Below are 17,546 nucleotides of genomic sequence, written 5' to 3'. Positions count from 1 at the left end.
TAAATAAATAAATAAATAAATAAATAAATAAATAAATAAATAAATAAATAAATGAATGAATGAATGAATGAATAAATAGATAGATAGATAAATAGATAAATAGATAAATAGATAAATAAATAAATAAATCTAGCTAACAGACAATTTTCCCCTCCCACCCTCTGCTGCCCAGCCCCCCACAGACACACTCAGACCCTGACTCTGCATCTTTCTGCCACTCTAGAGAGGCCCCTGACCCCTCTGAAAACAGGGCCCTGCCTTCCCGACAGCACCCCTCAGCTTATGGGAGGCAAGCACCATGGTCGAGGCTTGGGCTTCCCTGCACCTGGAAGGGCAGGCCCTGCCCTCAGCCAGTCCAGCTCCAAGCAACACAGGGATTCTTTGAAGCAGACAGAGGGCCTAAGCCAGAGCTGGACATGGCAGGGAACCAGCATGTGGTTTCATGAGGTAGCTGACACAGTGGGCCTAGGATAGTGTGGTCACCTACAAACCCCGTTTCCGGCTCCAACTGCCTCTGACATTCTCCCCTAATTCCAGAGGTGAGGGTAGGGTTGGGTCCCTGAGGAAGACCCCGGGTTTCACCCAAAGGGAGTCAAGCAAAGCCCAAGGCCTCTGAGCCCTTCCAGGCGTTTTAAGCCACAGAATGTCCTCAGATCAGCCTCCCACACAACCCATGCTTCCGTCACAATGGAGCTGGGCAGGCTGGCTTAGTGGTTAGGAGCACATAACTGCTCTTCCTGAAGTCCAGAGTCAGGGGGCCAGCAAACGCCTGTAACTCCAGCTCTGGGAGCTCTGCACACCCTCTGCTGGCTATGGCAGGCACTGCGCTCAGATACACAAACCCACACACAGACAATAAACAGTGCACCTGGAAGGGGGCTGTTAGCTCCCCCAGCACACCACCACCACCACCAAGACACCAGAGGATCTTCAGAACAGCCTTGACACTACCCGGTAGCTTATTAGCAAAAGCAGGCCTTCTCAAGGCCCCACAGCAGGCAGCTGAGCTTGAGAACCACATCTACATGAGTAGCTGTGGCCCAGGGAGGGCTGGGCACACAGGCAGGCTGACCCAGCAATGCCAGGCTACCTACACGTGTTGTCCTGCCACACTACACCTAAGACTAGACAAGCCCAGGGTTCGAGAAACAAGTAGGCCTAGAATTCTAGAACCTCCCAGACGGAGACCAGCTAGACCCTCCTCATGGCCACTTTACTATGAGAGGAGACAGAGCCCAGCAAGAGTCTAGGGTTGGGCCTGGTGTCCTCCTCCATTAGCATCCCCCCATAGCCCATAAAAGAGGAACCCAGGAGGGGTGTGCGCCCTGAGTCCTTGTGCCGGACGGGTACTAACTTTGGCTCCTACAAACAAGTGTTGCTACGTATGGGTACCATTTCAGAACATGCCAAGCAGGCAAATGGGCCCATCAAGAATAGAGACCACTAGGCCTATGTGACCTCGGGAGCCAAGGTGTCCCATGCATGGAGCAGGCGGTCAGCAAGAGCTGCAGTCACTAGTGAAGGAGCGAGCCATCTTTCTTATCTGTGCCTAGAACAATCATATGCCTGGCTCCCTTAGAGGGCAAGGACAAGATCTTAACTCAACATGCCCAAGGCCTGGCATCAACGAAGGCAGTAAGTAGAGGGGTGGATGAGGTGTGGATGAAGGGTAGAGGGGTGGACAGATCTCACTGTGACAGAGGGATGGAGAGAGAGACGGCTCTGTGCCTCACACAGGTAATGATGGGTATGTTCACCCAAGCAGTCAGAAGACAGGCACTCCTGCCCCAAGACGAGACACACATCCACTAGCTAGAAGGTGCTTTGGGCACCCACGGAGCACTCACCTTGGTCTGCAGCTGCGGGGATGAGCTCCCCACAGAAGGCGCAGGACTCCGGTCTGCAGCCATCAAGAACGGGGTAGGAGTAGCACCGCTGAAGGGCTTGGTGGCCTGGGACCCTGGGCTGCCCCTGGTCCTGGCCTGTGGCACTTGTTCACTACTAGGCTGTCCCAGCTCCCCAGGAGACGTTGGGGAAGAGTTGGCTGAGGGGGTGACGGAGTTCCCAGACGTGCCAGCGGTACCAGGCGCGTGTACAGCAGGGTCTGAGGAGCTCTTGGGAACAGCGGGTGGCTCCAGGGGCTGCACGCTGGCCGTGCGGCTGGAGCTCTCGGATGCCAGACTCTCCACACTTAGGGCTGGTGAGGGCGTGGCGGAAGAAGGCTCTGAGTGGGACAGGCGGGAGGCGTGGAGAGCTGTTCAACGGGCAAACGAGCAATATCAAGTGGCTGACAGGACTTCCATCGTGACCCAACACACCCTGCCAGGGCGGCCCTGGACACCAAGCTTTTCCCCATCTGGATGGGCAAGAGGCCAGCGAGCACCGAACCCACGCCAGGACCCATGCCACAAAGGCACTGGGCCATCAGACCCCACCTTGTGGCACATCTACGTGTAGACCAGGCTGGCCTCAAACTCAGAGATCTGCCTGTCTCTGCCTCCCGAGCACAGGGACTAAAGGCGTGCGCCAGCACTGCCCAGCTTGGACCTAACCTCTTCTCTGGAAAGACAGCTGCCTCCAGTCCTCCGCCTGCCCCATGGTCCTCCCATGCCCAAGCCTGCTCAAAGGCAAGCTGCAGGGGCAGGTAGAGCCTCTAGGACACGGAAGGCAGGGGCAGTGAGGATGGCCTCTGTCTCCGCAGCAGAGACTGGGAGGAGGGCGACAGCAGAGGGTGGGGACAGCACTGCTGCAGCCAGTGCTGGGCCACCCACAGCCAGGCACGCACTGTTTTCCTCTCCTGCAGACGCCACAGACCTCGCCTCCACACCCATCACTGCACTGCTGGGATGAAGCCACAGACTCAGGAAAGGATTCACCCTAGCTACGGCCATCCTTGAACCCCGCTTTGTCCAACGTCAGAGCTCATGACCCCGGTCACCCCAAACCCACCCAGCAAGGGGACCCAGGGCTTAGACCACCAGAGCATTTGCCTGCCTCTGCTCCTAGCAGGCACTTGGTCCCACCGAGCTTGCAGAGGCAGCCGCAGCCTAGGGGTGGGAAGGGGACCAGCAGCTTAAGACAAATCCAAGGTAAAACTGAAACATACAGTGTGCAGGGGCAAAGGGGCTGCTGGGAAAGAAGAGGCACAACACCCCCATCTCACACATGAGGAGACTAAAGCCAAATCAGGGGAGGACCAAGTCCTACACAGCCAGGTAGGAGCCACACTGCTCTGTGACTGGAGAGAGACCCAGAGAGCCGGGATTCAAGCTACCCCCTGCCTTGCACGTTGAAAAGCCCAATGCAGGCCTGTGCCAAGCACCTCCCTGACTCCCATGCTCAACTAGCCTATCGGGAAGCGTCAAAAGCTGGGGTTCAGATTCTGCCTCCTGTGCCGTGCCTCCTCTATGACATGGCGGTAATGCCACCCCACTTTCAGCCTGCTCTAGGATGAAATGGGAGATCATTACACCCCCGAGTTACAAATGCATAAAAAGCTCCCTGTGCCCCCAGACCCAGCACTCACCAAGCGGAGAAGCATTGGGTGCCCTCGGGGCGGGGCGCTTCTTTGTCTTGGGGCTGCTGGTGGGGGTAATGCCGTACCAGGGGTGCAGGGACTTGGGTGTGGACTCTGGTGGGGACAGGGCAGGGCTTGGTACTGCCGGGGCTGACTCTTCTTCCTCCTCTTCCTCCTCGAAAGGGTTGTAGGGCTTGGCCTCTGGCCCAGCTACTGGGCTCTTCTGGGTCCTCTCCTCTAGGCCTCCGTTCTCTACCTGCCTGGCGGCCTGACTCAGTGGCCCAGGACTGCTGCTGGGGGGCAGTGGGGCTGGCTTCTTCTTTGGCTCTGTCTGCACCAGTGTGATCCATGGGGGGTCCTTCCTTGATGTTGGCATCCTAGAGGGAGGCCGAGGCAACAGGTCAAGCCTTTCTCTCTCTAGGAAGTTTTCAGTCTGTTCCAATGCAAAGGAGAAGCTGACCCCTCTGTTCTCCCAAGCCCAGTCCCAGGGTCAGGCCTGGCCCAAAGCTGAAACAGGTGGCACTCACATCTCAATGGGGCAGCCTGAGGTCCAGAGGAGACAACCTTCAATCTCAGAGCTGCTGTTAATCCAGACCCCCCAAAGGGGGAGGGGCTGTGAGTGATGTCACCCACCTCTCTATGCCTTGGGCTCATCTGTTCCAAGCAGACTTAACTGTCATTCCCTGCTTCACAGGGCCGAGGTTAGGGTCCCGCTCCTGAATATGACCACACAGCAGGAGCTGCACAAATGTTCACTAGGAGGACACTGTGGCCCTAACCCCTCCCAGGGTGGCCATCCTGACAGGATGGCCAGCTCTCCAAGTACAGCCAGAAGCATGTCCTCTCAGAGTGGAGAGCCAGGCTCAGCAGCCATGCTTTTCCAGGCCTTTCTGTTCTCTAGGAAAAAGGCCTAGACTCCTTTGTCATGCAGGAAGCACGGGCTTGGGGATGGGAAATGACTCTGGAGGTGGCTGTCCCCACCAGCAGCCATGGGGACACGGCTTTCCTTCCTCACCCAGAGAGGAGCCTCTGGGACCCAGGAAACCCTCCCTCCCCAAATGAGGCCTTTGGGGGCCAGCATACCTCTCAGACAGCTTGGGTGTCCCTCTTGGCTTGGGAACAGGGGCTTCCTGTAGTCTTCCTAGATGTGAAAGGACAGTGAACGAGGCCTTCATGGGCTGTACAGGGACACCAAGAGCCAGCTAGAGTGCTGGCTTTGCAAGGAGTGTCATTGCTCCCTACCGGGCAGGTCATAGACCAGGGTGGCCACAGCCCCTCCCTGGCCAGCCCTGGGGAGATTAGATAAGAATGAAGGTGAATGGGAGAATCGCCAGTGAGAGGCTGCAGCCAGGACCAACAGCATGTCAGCTGAAAAGGACCAACCCAAACCTAGTCAGCCACTTCCTCCACACCAGGGTATCTACCCAGGTGCCACCTCCACCTGGAGGCCTCCCTTGACTCCACCTTCCTTCTATCCACCACAGCAGTGTGCCTACACTCTACCAAACCACTCAGGTCTACCCGTGCCTGTCACTCTCGGACACTGGTTCCTTCAAGAAAACATAAGAAAGTCCAAACATTATCTGTGTCCCCAAACCTAAGCCAGCCTCCAGAAGTTTCTCTGTGTAGCCTTGCTGTCCTGGAATCACTCTGTAGACCAGGCTGGCCTTGAACTCTGAGATCCACCTGCCTCTTCCTCCCTGAGTGCTGAGATTAAAGGCACGTGCCACCACGCCGGGCCATAAAATTTTCGTTGCTACTTCCTAACTATAATAAATCATATTTATCTGTGTTTCTCAACAGTCTTAGGCGACCCCTGTAAAAAGGTCATTCAACCCTGGAGGGGTCCCGACCCACATTGAGAACCACTGCCCTGGACAGACCTGCATGATGGGCGTGGGAGGTTACCTGGAGCATGCCAGGGGATGAGCCGGGAAACATACAACTGATGTTAACATGCGTGGTCCCAGAGACACACAGGACACATGTATGTATATTTACTACACTCCAAACCACAAGACAGAAACAAAATGAACACACACAGGCGCCCACATTCCCCCCACATACACATATACACATAACTTAAAATAAATCATTAAAAAATGGCGGGGGGGGGGGAGGACATGAAAGAGAGGAAGCTGGCAGTGGTCCCGGACCACATGGCTTTCTGCATGCCCATAGGAGAAGACACACCCAGCTGGCATGCCCCATCCAGATGTGCACTCACTCACCGTTCACAAGGCCACCACTGACACTCTGCTCCACCAAGCCGTCCTGCTGCAGGCTGGACCGAGGCCTCGGTGTCGGGGGTGTCAAGGCTGAGCTCTCAGGAGCCTTCCGGGGGGCAGGTGTGGGTCGGCCAACAGGGGGACTAGCCTGGGGCTTGCTGGGAAGAGGCGGCTTGGCCAGGGTGTGGGGCTGTACCTCGGAGCTGGCCTGGAGCCCATCCGCCTCTGCCACCGCCTCTGCCACCGCCGCCACACTCGGGCTCAGGTCACTCTCTTCTCCATCCTCCGCTTTTTCTGTCACCTGCTGCTGCTTTCGCTGTGAGAGGGGCCGAGTGCCTGCGCCCCGCCTGGTGCAGCGTTCTGCACACACAAAGGTGCCTTCCTCGGGCCCGTTACTGTAAGAGCCTGGGAGCAGCGTGCTGGAACACTGCCGGCATCTGCAGGGGACAGGGCAGGTGTCTCCTTAGCAGGGCAGGACGGCTGGGCTGGGTCAGTCCTCCTTCAGAGGCCAAAGTCACACCCTCCCTCCCTCCCTCAACCACCAGGCCCATCCTCACTGGACACCCTGGACCTCCCAGAAGAAAAAGAATATGGCAAAAGTCAGAATTAGGGCGGAACAATAAACCACGCCAAATTAGCAGCAGGAACTGTGAAACATTCTTGTGCTGCGAGGGGAAAGAGGCGAGGATGGCCAGGGGAAGACTGCCACTAGCCAGTGACTCCGAAAATCAATCTGGCTTATTATCTTCTAGGTTTGTTTTGGTTAAGTTTTTGTTTCACTTTGGCAGGGCTGGGAACCGAGGCCGGAGTCCAGGTTTATCGGTTTGGGGGTGGAGCCTAGCACAGTGCAAAGACCAGACAAGCACGCTATCACCCACCCTGTCACACCCCAGCCTCCTCGGGTTGGATTGTTTTCAGTGAGATAGAATAAAATACAATGTATCAGAGTGAGTCCTGATGGGATGAATCTCAGCAGCAGGAAGCTCTAGTACAGACTGCGCATCTTCTGACACAAGTTTCACACCAGGTGTTTACATCTAGTTAATACCAAATGCAAATTCCTTTTTAAGATCTGTTTTGCCTACATGTATGAATATGCAACACACGTATGCCTGGTGCCACAGGAGGCCAGGATCCCTTGGAACTAGATTAAAGACGGTTGTAAGCTGCCATGTGGGTGCTGGGAATGGAACTTGGGTTCACTGAGGGAAAAGCCACTACTCTTAACTACTCAGCCCCTCAAATGCATTTTTTCAAAGTCAGGTCTGGTGGTGCACACTTTTTTATTGTTGTTGTTTGAGGCAGGACCTCCCTACACAGCCCTGGCTGTCCTGGAACTCACTCTGTAGACTGGCCTTGAACTCACAGAGATCCACCTGCCCCCAACTTCTGAGTGCTGGGATTAAAGGTGTGTGCCACTGCACCTGGTAAAGGGGTGCACACTTAGGAGACTGAGACCAGGGAGATACTAGTTCCAAGCTTGCCTGGCCTACAAAGTGAAGGCTCTGCCTAAAAAAGAAAGGAAAGCCTGGCTTCCTTGGGCCGTGAGTGTAGCTTTAGTGGTCAAGGGCTTGACCAGCAGGCATAAGCCTGGGTTCAAGCCCCAGGCCACAAAACCCATTGGACAAAGTGTCATCCCCAGGAATTTACACTTATATTTAAGAAGATTTTTTCAGGGCTGGAGAGATGGCTCAGAAGTGAAGAGCACTGGCTGTTCTTCCAAAGGTCCCGAGTTCAATTCCCAGCAACCACATGGTGGCTCACAACCAACTATAGTGAGACCTGGTGCCCTCTTCTGGCCTGCAGGCACACGTGCAGGCAGAGTATTGTATTTAAAAACAAAAACCGAGAGAAGAAAATGCTTCCTTGTTTCAGCAGCATAGGGTGCGCACCCCTTAGTCAGCATCAGGCAGTCCTGCCCTGGAGCTTTCGGAGGCAGCAGAAGCCCTGGGCTCCAATGACGAGTCGGGCTGGCACAAAGCTCAGTGGTGAGATGCTAGCCTAGCACATGCCTGGTTCAAGACTCAGCACCTCCTCAGAAAAGAAAAGGCTGGGGCTGGAGGGTCGGCTCAGCCTCTCAGAATGATGGTTCATCTTCCAGAGACCCACAGCGGGGACTCACATCTGCCTGTAACTCCAGCTGGCCTCTCAGGGCATCACCCACACACGGCCCCCACTTCCACAGGCATACACACGTACATAAGTCTTCAGAACAAGTGAGAATGGAGGGAAATCCTGTGACTGAGTGGCTCTTTCTCCCCTAAGTTTGCTCTTCTGCAGAGTGAGGACAAGCCGAGTGTGCCTCAAGCCTGGCACAGTGGGTACTGACCCCAAGGGAGCGCCCTCCCAGGTGCTGGGGAGACACACCCTGCCCCCCAGCACTCACCGGAAGCAGTGCCGGTGGTAGAGCCTGCCCTCAGCCAAGAACCGCTGCACGAGGTGCACCCGCTGCCCACAGGCTGCGCATGCGCTGCTGGGGGGCTGCTGTTTGCCCTGCTCAGACAGGCTGCCTGAGGAGAGCTCATCGCCCTGCAGGGAATGGGGTACAGTCACCAGCCGTGCTGCTCCTGGGTAGCCCCCGTCCCCTTCCAACTCTCCTTTCCTCTGGGTGACCTCTGGGCCTTGGCCACCCATCAGCTAACCCATCAGTCTCAGCCCACTCACCCTGTCTGGGTATGCCCGCCACCTGGACACTCTCTCTAAAGCTTGTGAAAAGCTGATGTCCTTTGGAAAGGAGACTAAGCAAGGTTAGCCCTCACTTTTCTACTGAGTGACCTTGGACAAAGGACCAAACCTTACTGAGCCATTGCTGCTTCTTGCCTGGACAACAGGGCCTGAGAGATGCCGCTGTGGAGCGGCCCCATTGAAATCACACTGAGTGGAGTCACGGGGAATAGTCACATCACTATGCATCACTGTGGGTGCAGCTCCTGATAGTCCCATGATGGCAGGAGCAGCATGAGGTTTGTCCACTCAGTCACAGCAGTGAACCTGACTCACTCAAACTCTGGAGAAAACATCTGGGCTCCCTGATAGGAAATGGGACTGGCGGATTGGCTGGAGCGCTGTTACCCTGGCCCTGGGAACCCAACAGGACAGGAACAGAGAACACCCTCCGAATATTGCCAGGGCCAACTTCCTCCCACAACACCGTAACTACGCTCTGACCCTCAGCTACTCTTCCACCCAAGAAGTCTGCATACCTGAGCCTCCTCTCCTGGCTGCACAGCAGGTGATGTGGATGTGGGGGAGGGGGACGCTGGGTCCTTTCCTGGAGTGGATGGTGAGACAGCAGCTACAAGACAGGAAAAACCCTGAGGCAGGCACGAAACCAGAGCCCAGGGAGGGGCCAGCCCACCCAGGGCCGTACAGCTACCACCGCTGGGCAGAGCACTGGGCCGCTACCAGACTCCACGGCAACACGGAGCAGGGAACACTTTTACTCTCAAGCCATGTGCCAGGGCTCAGCCCTGCTGAGGCTCCCTAAAAGGCAGCCAGAGAGTCACGGTGTACAGGGTGCCACACCGAGCATGGGTGCAGCGGGCCGGCCCAGTTTCCTTCCTGAGGCAGAGGGATGAAGCCTGACTTGAAGACTCAGGGAGGGAGCCTATTCCCAGTGGCCACCGGCCTGTCCCCGAGGGAGCAGAAGTGGCCTGGAGTCAGAGGAAACTGCATGTAACACACCAGGGCTTCCCTCAAAGCAGCTCCCTCCCTCATCAGCTGGTGTCAAGAACGTCCTCTGCACCCAAGGAGTACAACAAAACCCAACCTCTAACTTCTTGAGGACTGTGGATCACAAAATGTCCCTGTATTGCCTGGCAGTGGTGGTGCACGCCTTTAATCCCAGCACTCAGGAGGCAGAGGCAGAAGGATCTCTGTGAGTTCGAGGCCAGCCTGGTCTACAAAGTCCAGGAAAGCCAAAGCTACACAAAGAAACTATCTCAAAAAACCAAAATAAATCTATAAATTATATATATCACTACAAAGGGCTTCCTAGACCATGGAACTAGAAGCCACTCCCTGTTCTCCTTGGTATACTCTGTCCTTAACTCAGCTCCTGAGAAATGGACTGTTTAACAAACACTGTCTGTCCTTCCTCCAGCATGCTACAACACAGTCTCAGACACTTCCTCTTTCCCAGCAGCCAATGCAGTGCCTGATATACCACGAGGGCTCTCAAAGTACCTGCTAAAGGCATGAGAAAGTGCCAGGTGCTAGAGCAACACAGCTGTGCAGAGAGAGACGGTCTATAGGGGAAGGAGGGAGAACACGAAGCTACAGCGGCTGGGACAAGGGCTCAGTACTAAGGTGCCTGCTTAGCATGTATAAGGCCCGGGGTTGTACATGCTGAGTATGTTCAGTGTGTTCCCCAGGAGAAAGGGGCCACTGGAGCACATGGCAGGTCAGACAGGAAAGAACACACACACACATTTTCCACTTGCCCAGGAAGTACAATATAGGACCATCTGGGGGAGGGAACAGCTTCCCGGGTTAGAACACAGCATGGCAGTGGCAGACAGGATAAAAATGGCTTATGTCTAGGGACGGAATGACAAAAAAGATACAAGCTTTCCCTTTGCCAGTTGAAACCCCACAGCATACCCCTGCCTTGCAGGAAGGTACAGGAAGGGCCTTCCAGGAAGGGCTTAAGGGAGATACATGATTGGCCACAAAGATGACTGGGAAATAAAGTGAGCTAGCACGAGGACACACAGCTGGAATCCCGGCTCAGAAGCCTGAGGAAGAAGTATCCTGAGTTTTAGGGCAGCCTGAGTTACATGAAGGGACTATCTGAAAAGAGTTAGGGGAGGGAGAAGGGCCGAGCAGAGCAGTGCAGCCTGGGAAACACACAGACTTGTGATCAGGGTCACAGGCCATTCATGGATCCAGACTATTACGCAAGCTGCACTGGATCAACACACGCTCTTGTATTATGGCGGGCTTCCACCCAAAAAAACCACCAAAACTAGAAAATACCCTCAGCTGAAGCTGAGCTGAAGCTCATCTTCTACAAACAAACACGCAGTTCCCTGTACCTATCTGTCCTTTCCCCGACTGCGAAAGTCACGGTCCTGAAACTGTGCCACCCAAGCGAAGTCACAGTCACAGAACTGTGCCACTCAAGCTGGGGACATGTGAATAGCAACAAGTACCCTGAGTCCTAAACCAAAGAAGGCAAACACGCTCCGCATATTCCTTTTACTCCTCGTGAGGCGATCTGTGCACAGCCCCACAGCAGAGAGTACACGGAGGCAGGCGGGGGAGGGTTAAGTAACGGGCCCACGGTACTCAAGGACTGAGAAGGCAACAGGCAAGCTCTGAGCCCATGCCCTCGGAAGCTGGACTCCTTCCTGCCAGAAACTGCGGGATCTCCCAGTGCAGCTGTCCTTGGCATGTGCACAAACCAGAGTTCCAGAATGCTCAAGTCAGCCACGGGGACCCTCCATACACTGTCTGCCTAATCTAATTTAAAACTGTAAGATTTTCTTTTCCGTTTTGGTTATGTGTCTGCGTGCATCTACACGTTGGTTTGTGCACACAAATGGAATGCCTGTGGACACATTCCCGGGTGCTGGACTTCCAGGTCTGAGTGCTGGGAACTGAACCCATCTTTATTAACAGCTGAGACATCACTTCAGCCCCTAATTTATTATTATTTTTTTAAACTAACATTTCCTTATATTTCTTTACTTTGGGGAGGGGGCCTTGAACAAGCAAGCCATGGCACACAAATGGGGTTCAGAAGGCAAAATCAGAGGCTGGTTCTTTCTTCCCACCATTTGGGTTGAGCTCAGCCCTCAGCCTTGGCAGCAGGTGCCATCTGAGAAACCTGATTTTATTCTTTTTAGGACAAGATCTCGTGTCTCTCAGGCTGTGCAGCTCACTAGGACTTAGGCCTTCTGCCTAAATCTTGCCTCCACCTCCAAATGCTGGGATTACAGGTGTGTGCCAACGCTGCTGCCGACAACACTGGTTTATGTGGTCCCAGGGACCCAACCTCCCGGGGACTGAACCACGACACAACATTTCGCATCCAAGCAAACACTCCAACCTTCTAACACCCCCAGCTTTAGAACATTTTGTTTTTGCCTTTCGCTTTTGAAGAGAAGCTCTCACAATGTAACCCTGGCTGGCCTAACTCCTTTTGCAGACCCTGCTGGCCCTGAACTCAACAGAGACCAGCCTGCCTCTGCCTCCTATGAGCTGGGATGCGAGGTATGTGCCACTACGCCCAGCCTCTTTTTAAAAAAATGTTTATATTATTGTTTTATTACATATGCGTGTGTGTCCGCTCATGCCTGATGCTTGCAGAGGTCAAAAGAGGGCACCCAATCCCCCGGAACTAGAATTACAGACATTTGTGAGCCTCCATCTGCAGGTGGGTGTTGGTTCCTCCGAAAGAGCACACAATGCTGAGCCATCTCTCCAGTCCCCACCCACCCATTTAAAGAGACAGACTGGATTTTCCCCAGATGCAGGAAACATGACCCCTGTGGGGCTGTTCAGGGCCCAGTGGCAACAGGCGCCCTGTGGAGGACTCAGGACTTCTGGATCCTCAGCCTCACTGTCCAGCTTTTGTGCTGTGTTCCTGAGCTCCTCGCTTCCCCTCTTTGGGCTCACTTCCCCTATGCAGGGGGAGTCCCAAGCTGTCCTGGGACACTCAGCAACCTGACAGGATGGACAGAGAGGAAGCACGCACTTCAGCACGCACTCTTCACTAGATTCTCTATTCTCAAGCGGAGGAGGCAGGTGCTGCGAAGAGGCTGTGTAACAGCCAGGAAGAATAGACCAGCACTGCAGGAAGAAAATGCCCTGGGAAGCGTCAGGACAGGAAGTGTCAGACAGGAAGTGCAGTGGGTGAGGGGAGGTGAACTCATGAAGGAGCTCACCTGGGCTTATTGTCTGTCTCCCTCCCAAGGCAAAGCAGACAGGGTCTGATTCTGTGGCCCTGGCTGGCCTCAAACTTGAGGGAGTCATTCTGTCTCAGCCTCCCAAGTGTGGAGATTACAGGTGTAAGCATTTCTCCTCAGCCAGTGCTGCTTTAATGCAATAAATAGAAGAACTAGCCAATCCACACGTAGTGACTCAATGGCAGGTTGTTTCCTGGCTATTTCCTTAACTGCTTAGAGAAGAAGCAAACAGCCCAGGGCAGCCTCCCTGAAGGGCTGGGTCCCCTCTCACCTTGGCCAGAACTGGTGAAGTGGTTGTAGTACTGGGACACATAAGTCATGATGCTGAGACAGTCAGGGACAGTCATGGACACCATGTCATTGGGGTCCAGGAGAGCAGGGATCCCCAGTTCCTTTTCAGCCACTTCAAAGGCCTAGGGGGGAGGCAGGCGCAAAGGGGAGGGGCAGGAACAGCCATGGGGAAGAGAGGACAGAGAGAAGGCAGTGTTAGTGAATGCTTCTCAGACTGGGCCCAGCTCTTCACCACAGAACAGGGTAACAGTGGCACCATCCCCACACGGTGGCCTGTAGGAGCGGCTCTGCCACTCCGGGGAAGGGCGTCCATGGGAAGAGGTGAGAAGGGAGGAGAACCAAGGCCTCCTCTAGGACCTGTACCAGGCAGGTCCCAACCCAAATGCAGTGGCCCCATGTGACCCCTGCCCTCTCCCACCATATCCCTTTGTGCTCCCGTCTGTCTGAGGACTCACCAAACGATTATTCTCGAAGACATTTTCCTTGGAGAGGGATTGGAAGTCGCTGCAAGAGATGGGAAGACTGGTCAAGAGACACCATGGACCTGAGGGCAGAGTCAGCTCTGAGAGGCTGGCGAGGAAGCCTATAGGTTCCTAAAGAGGACACTGAGGCTGCAAGCTCTGATGGACCTGTTGCTGTCAACTGGAGGAGGGTGAGCCTATGGCCCCTGGAGGCACCCAAGCAAGGCCTGAGAAGTCACTGAGAAGGGGTGGGCTCACGCCCAGCTTCTAAGTCGTGATGGCTTCCCTGCCTGGACTTCCAGCTCTTCCCCCAGGAGGCCTTCTCTCAGTAAGTGGCAAAAAGGACCAGGCAAGCAAGCAGACTTGCGATGTGGGCATTCCCATGCAGGGGAGCCTGCACGCCACAGCAGCTCATCTGACACCCCATTTTACAGAAGGGAGTACTGACAGAGAGTCAGCCAGCCCTGGGGATCTATACTTTTGGAACTTCCATCCAATGTCACACACACACCATACCACGAAGAGACTCCAAAACCCCACCCAACTCCAGGAGGAAGTGTTCCTTTTGTGTGTTGTTTGTTTCATTAAATTTGTATTATTTACTTTCTGTGTTTGTGTCCACACTATCTTCTTGTTTATTTATTTAATGTATGTGTTTTCCCAACATGTTTGTCTGTGCCCCTGTGTATGCCTGGTGCTCAAGGAGGCCAGAAGAGGGCATGGATTCCTTGGAACTAGAGTTACAGCTGTGAGCCACCCTGTGGGTGCTGAAAATTGAACCCAAGTCTTCTGGAAGAGCAGCCAATACTCTTAACCACTGAGCCCCTATAGGCGTTTCTTTCTTTTTTCTAACTTATTTATTATTTTTATTTCATATGCATTGGTGTTTTGCCTGAATGTATGTCTGTAAGGGTGTCAGATCTCCCAGAACTGGAGTTACAGACAGTTGTGAGCTGCCATGTGGGTGTTGGGAATTGAACCCAGGTCCTCTGGAAGAGCAGCTGGTGTTCCTAACCGCTGAGCCATCCTACATGTATTTCTTAATGGGGCCCAACTGGTGTGGGTGCCTGCTGGCTTCCTCCGTCTGCGGAAACTAGTGGGCTGCAGCATGAGCAGTGAGGGCACCTGTGGGGCCGGCACGGTCCGAGCTTGGCAAAGGCCTCCTAGGTACGGCAGAGCATACGAACTTTGCCACTGCCTAACAGTGACTGTGCGCTGGCTACCTAGCCTCCCTGTACCTCAGTTTCCTGGTCTGCAGCACAAAACACAACTAATGCCCAACACGGGTCACAGAGGAGGGGAAGGATTCCAAAACCAATGACATCGAGGCAACCTGTCTGGGCAGTTGGATTTGGTTTCCTCAGCAATATCCCTAGAAATGGGGTCACGGCCCCATTGCTTCGTGATTGTTTAGAAAGTATTCCTGCATAGGTCTGTTGAGAGAGTACACAGTGAAAACCATAAACCTATGAGAACAGGGGCCAGGGAGGTGGCTCTCCTCACACAAGTATGAGGACCTGGGTTCAAGCCCCAGCACCATATAAGGAGCAGCCGTGGTGGTGCATGGTAGTAATCCCAGCACAGGGGAGGAGGAGACAGGAGGATCCCTGACAGTCAAACAGCCTCATCAGTCAGCCCCTGGTCTCAAAAAAAAAGGTAGATTATCATCTAAGGTTGACCTCTAGCCTAGACACACACACACATAAACACACACAATACTACAGTTTTGTTTTGTTCTCAACTCCTTCCACTCCATCTCTATTCCTAAACATCTGGGGTTGGATTAACACAGACCTTTCTTTTCTAAGAATTTTCAAAGGCCGAGAAAGCTCCACTTGGCTCTAGAGGAAATGAAAGCACAAAAATGAATGCCACATGGGCCCTGGTCCCAAGGGAATTTGGAAAAGCCTGGAGGAGAGAGGAGGGCATGGTGCAGCCTCTCACCAGCACAGCAAAATCCCCGCACGCTTACACACACACACACACACACACACACACACACAGACCTGGGCCACCACCTGCAGCCTCAGAGGCTTGGTGTCTGCCCTCACCTGACTTCTACTCTTACACAGATCTGCCCCTAAGTGCTGAGTGTGCAACTCAGTGGCTGAGAGCTTGCTTGCCTAGCGCGCCGATGAACGTGGGTTCAATCCCTAGCAAGTAAGTAAGCAGAGGACAGGTAAACCACGAGGGAACTGGCCTCAGTTTCTCTCTCATGCAATTAGCATGGTCCAGGCCGAAGGCTCCCTAAGCAAATGGACAACTGGATTTAGTCTAGACATCTGCCTGAGAGGAAACATCCTTCCCGCCTGCCTCTTGGGCATCTGAGTGACACCTCAGGCTCTGAAAGTCCTCAGGTGGAGCCTTGGGGCCTTCTGTCTTTTGCCTTTTCCTGGGAAGTCTCCCCTGGAAGCCTCCAATTTGACGCCACTGTTCCGTCACCTCAAGGCCCACAGGCATGACAGTGTGTATAGGGGGGGGGTGTTGTTGTTTTTGTTATTTTTGTTTTTCAAGACAAGGTTTCTCTGTGTAGCCCTGGCTGTGCTAGAACTCGATCTGTAGACCAGGCTGGCCTGAAACTCAGAGATCTGCCTGCCTCTGCCTCCCGGGAGACGAGATTTAGAGGTATGCCCCGCCACCACCGGCCTAGTATGTATGCTTTGCCTTGGTGGCGGCCAAGGCAACTCCAGCGTGTAGGAGCGGTGTCTCTATAAACACATGAAGGGGTTAAACAGTCATTCCCACCCCCCACTGCCTAATAGCACCCCTTCTAGTGGTTAGAGTTAACTGCATGCTTATTATCTCATTTAAAATACTCACCACAGGGCTTCTAAGTAGGTCTTATCAACCCCACCTTCCAGATGCCCCGTGATTTTCCCCAGAGCTTAAACATTAGCACCAGACAGCCAGCACTTAGAGCCCGGGGTTCAGCACCCAGCAGCCTAACACAGAGTCTCCTCCCTTGAGACTCATCCCCCTACCTCCAGCCTTGGGGTTAGTCCCCCCAAAAAACAGGAGGGCCCCCAGAGCCTCAGCTTCAAAGCAGGATGGAGCCAGCATCCTCCTCCACCCGTGCAAGCCCAAGCTCCACCCCCCACCCCCTTCATCTAGCCCTGGGTCTCATGGCTGTTAAAACCTGGCTCCCTTCCACATCCACAGCCCCCAAACCCTATCCTCCAGGGCCCCTCGGACACTGGACCACAGCAAATCAAGAGTAGGGCAATCCTTTCACACACACACAAACACACCCTGTCTGACAGAGAGGCTGCAGGTTCTGAGAGCTGAAGGAGTGCTCCCAAGGGGTCAGTAAACAAGACAGGCCCAGGGCTCTTCTTTGAGATTTGCTACTGAAACCAGGAGCAAAAGGAAAGCAGACCTCAGATGAACTGTCACTCGGTTGTTTTATGAAAAAATAAATAGATAGATAGATAAATAGATGAACGAATAAGAGGCTACGGTGTTGGGGGAGGGTCGGGGAAAGCTGCCACAGAAGTCAGTTGTTCTGCGGGTCTTTTCCCGGGAGACCCTTCACATTAGCTCAGGTAGGAGGGACTCACTTTCCATCTGGAAGCTACATTGGCGGCTGTCAACTGTGCTGCTCTTTTCCCTGCCTGGCTTCCATTCTCTGCCCCATCTCCGGGCCCCACCGTGAAGAGCAAAGCCATTGGACATACACACCTAGTCAGAGTCCTAGTAAGGGTGGTTTTGGGTCGTAGCGTATCCCCACCCCCCACGTCACCTGACAGACATTAATGTAGGAGCCCAGTGCCAGAAATGCGGTTAGCGCCCTACAGAGAAACCAGCCCCGGACGCCTTACAGAGGCTTCCCTCCACCCCTCAGCGTTCTTTGGACCTTAAATGTAAACGACAAAACAGCTGAAGAGAGAATTAAAACTAATGACCTACATTCCCACGGGAGTCCCACAAAAGGTGGGACTTGGAGAGTCGGATGACAGCGTCTATACAGGAGGGAACGGTGTTAGGCTTCTGGTGGAGGGAAGGATGGGGAAGTGAGTAAAGCAGGCGTCCGGCGGCGGCCAATCAGGTAGGAAGTGATCTGGGGCTGCATTCGACCGAGACCCTTTCCTGTAGGTTGCCCTTACACACGTAAATCCTACTGGGAAAAAGAGAGCCTTCC

The 17,546-nt window shown here is 54.1% G+C and overlaps 1 protein-coding gene across 1 annotated transcript in view; it reads right to left on the bottom strand.

Annotated features, from left to right (window-relative positions):
* Window positions 1-17,546, bottom strand: part of Micall1 (MICAL like 1) — a 24,184-nt gene that overhangs the window by 5,638 nt on the left and 1,000 nt on the right. Inside the window, exons 2-9 of the mRNA XM_055602944.1 lie at window positions 13,403-13,451; window positions 12,928-13,069; window positions 8,949-9,040; window positions 8,132-8,274; window positions 5,749-6,182; window positions 4,601-4,658; window positions 3,527-3,894; window positions 1,848-2,254 (exon numbers count right to left, since the gene is read on the bottom strand). Coding sequence (XP_055458919.1) covers window positions 1,848-2,254; window positions 3,527-3,894; window positions 4,601-4,658; window positions 5,749-6,182; window positions 8,132-8,274; window positions 8,949-9,040; window positions 12,928-13,069; window positions 13,403-13,451 — 1,693 coding nt within the window. The remainder of the gene's footprint in view (window positions 1-1,847; window positions 2,255-3,526; window positions 3,895-4,600; window positions 4,659-5,748; window positions 6,183-8,131; window positions 8,275-8,948; window positions 9,041-12,927; window positions 13,070-13,402; window positions 13,452-17,546) is intronic.

The sequence above is a fragment of the Psammomys obesus genome, unplaced genomic scaffold (assembly GCF_907164565.1).
Source record: "Psammomys obesus unplaced genomic scaffold, mPsaObe1.curated_primary_1811, whole genome shotgun sequence".
Taxonomy (NCBI): domain Eukaryota; kingdom Metazoa; phylum Chordata; class Mammalia; order Rodentia; family Muridae; genus Psammomys; species Psammomys obesus.
This window is presented reverse-complemented; position numbering and strand designations above follow the sequence as displayed.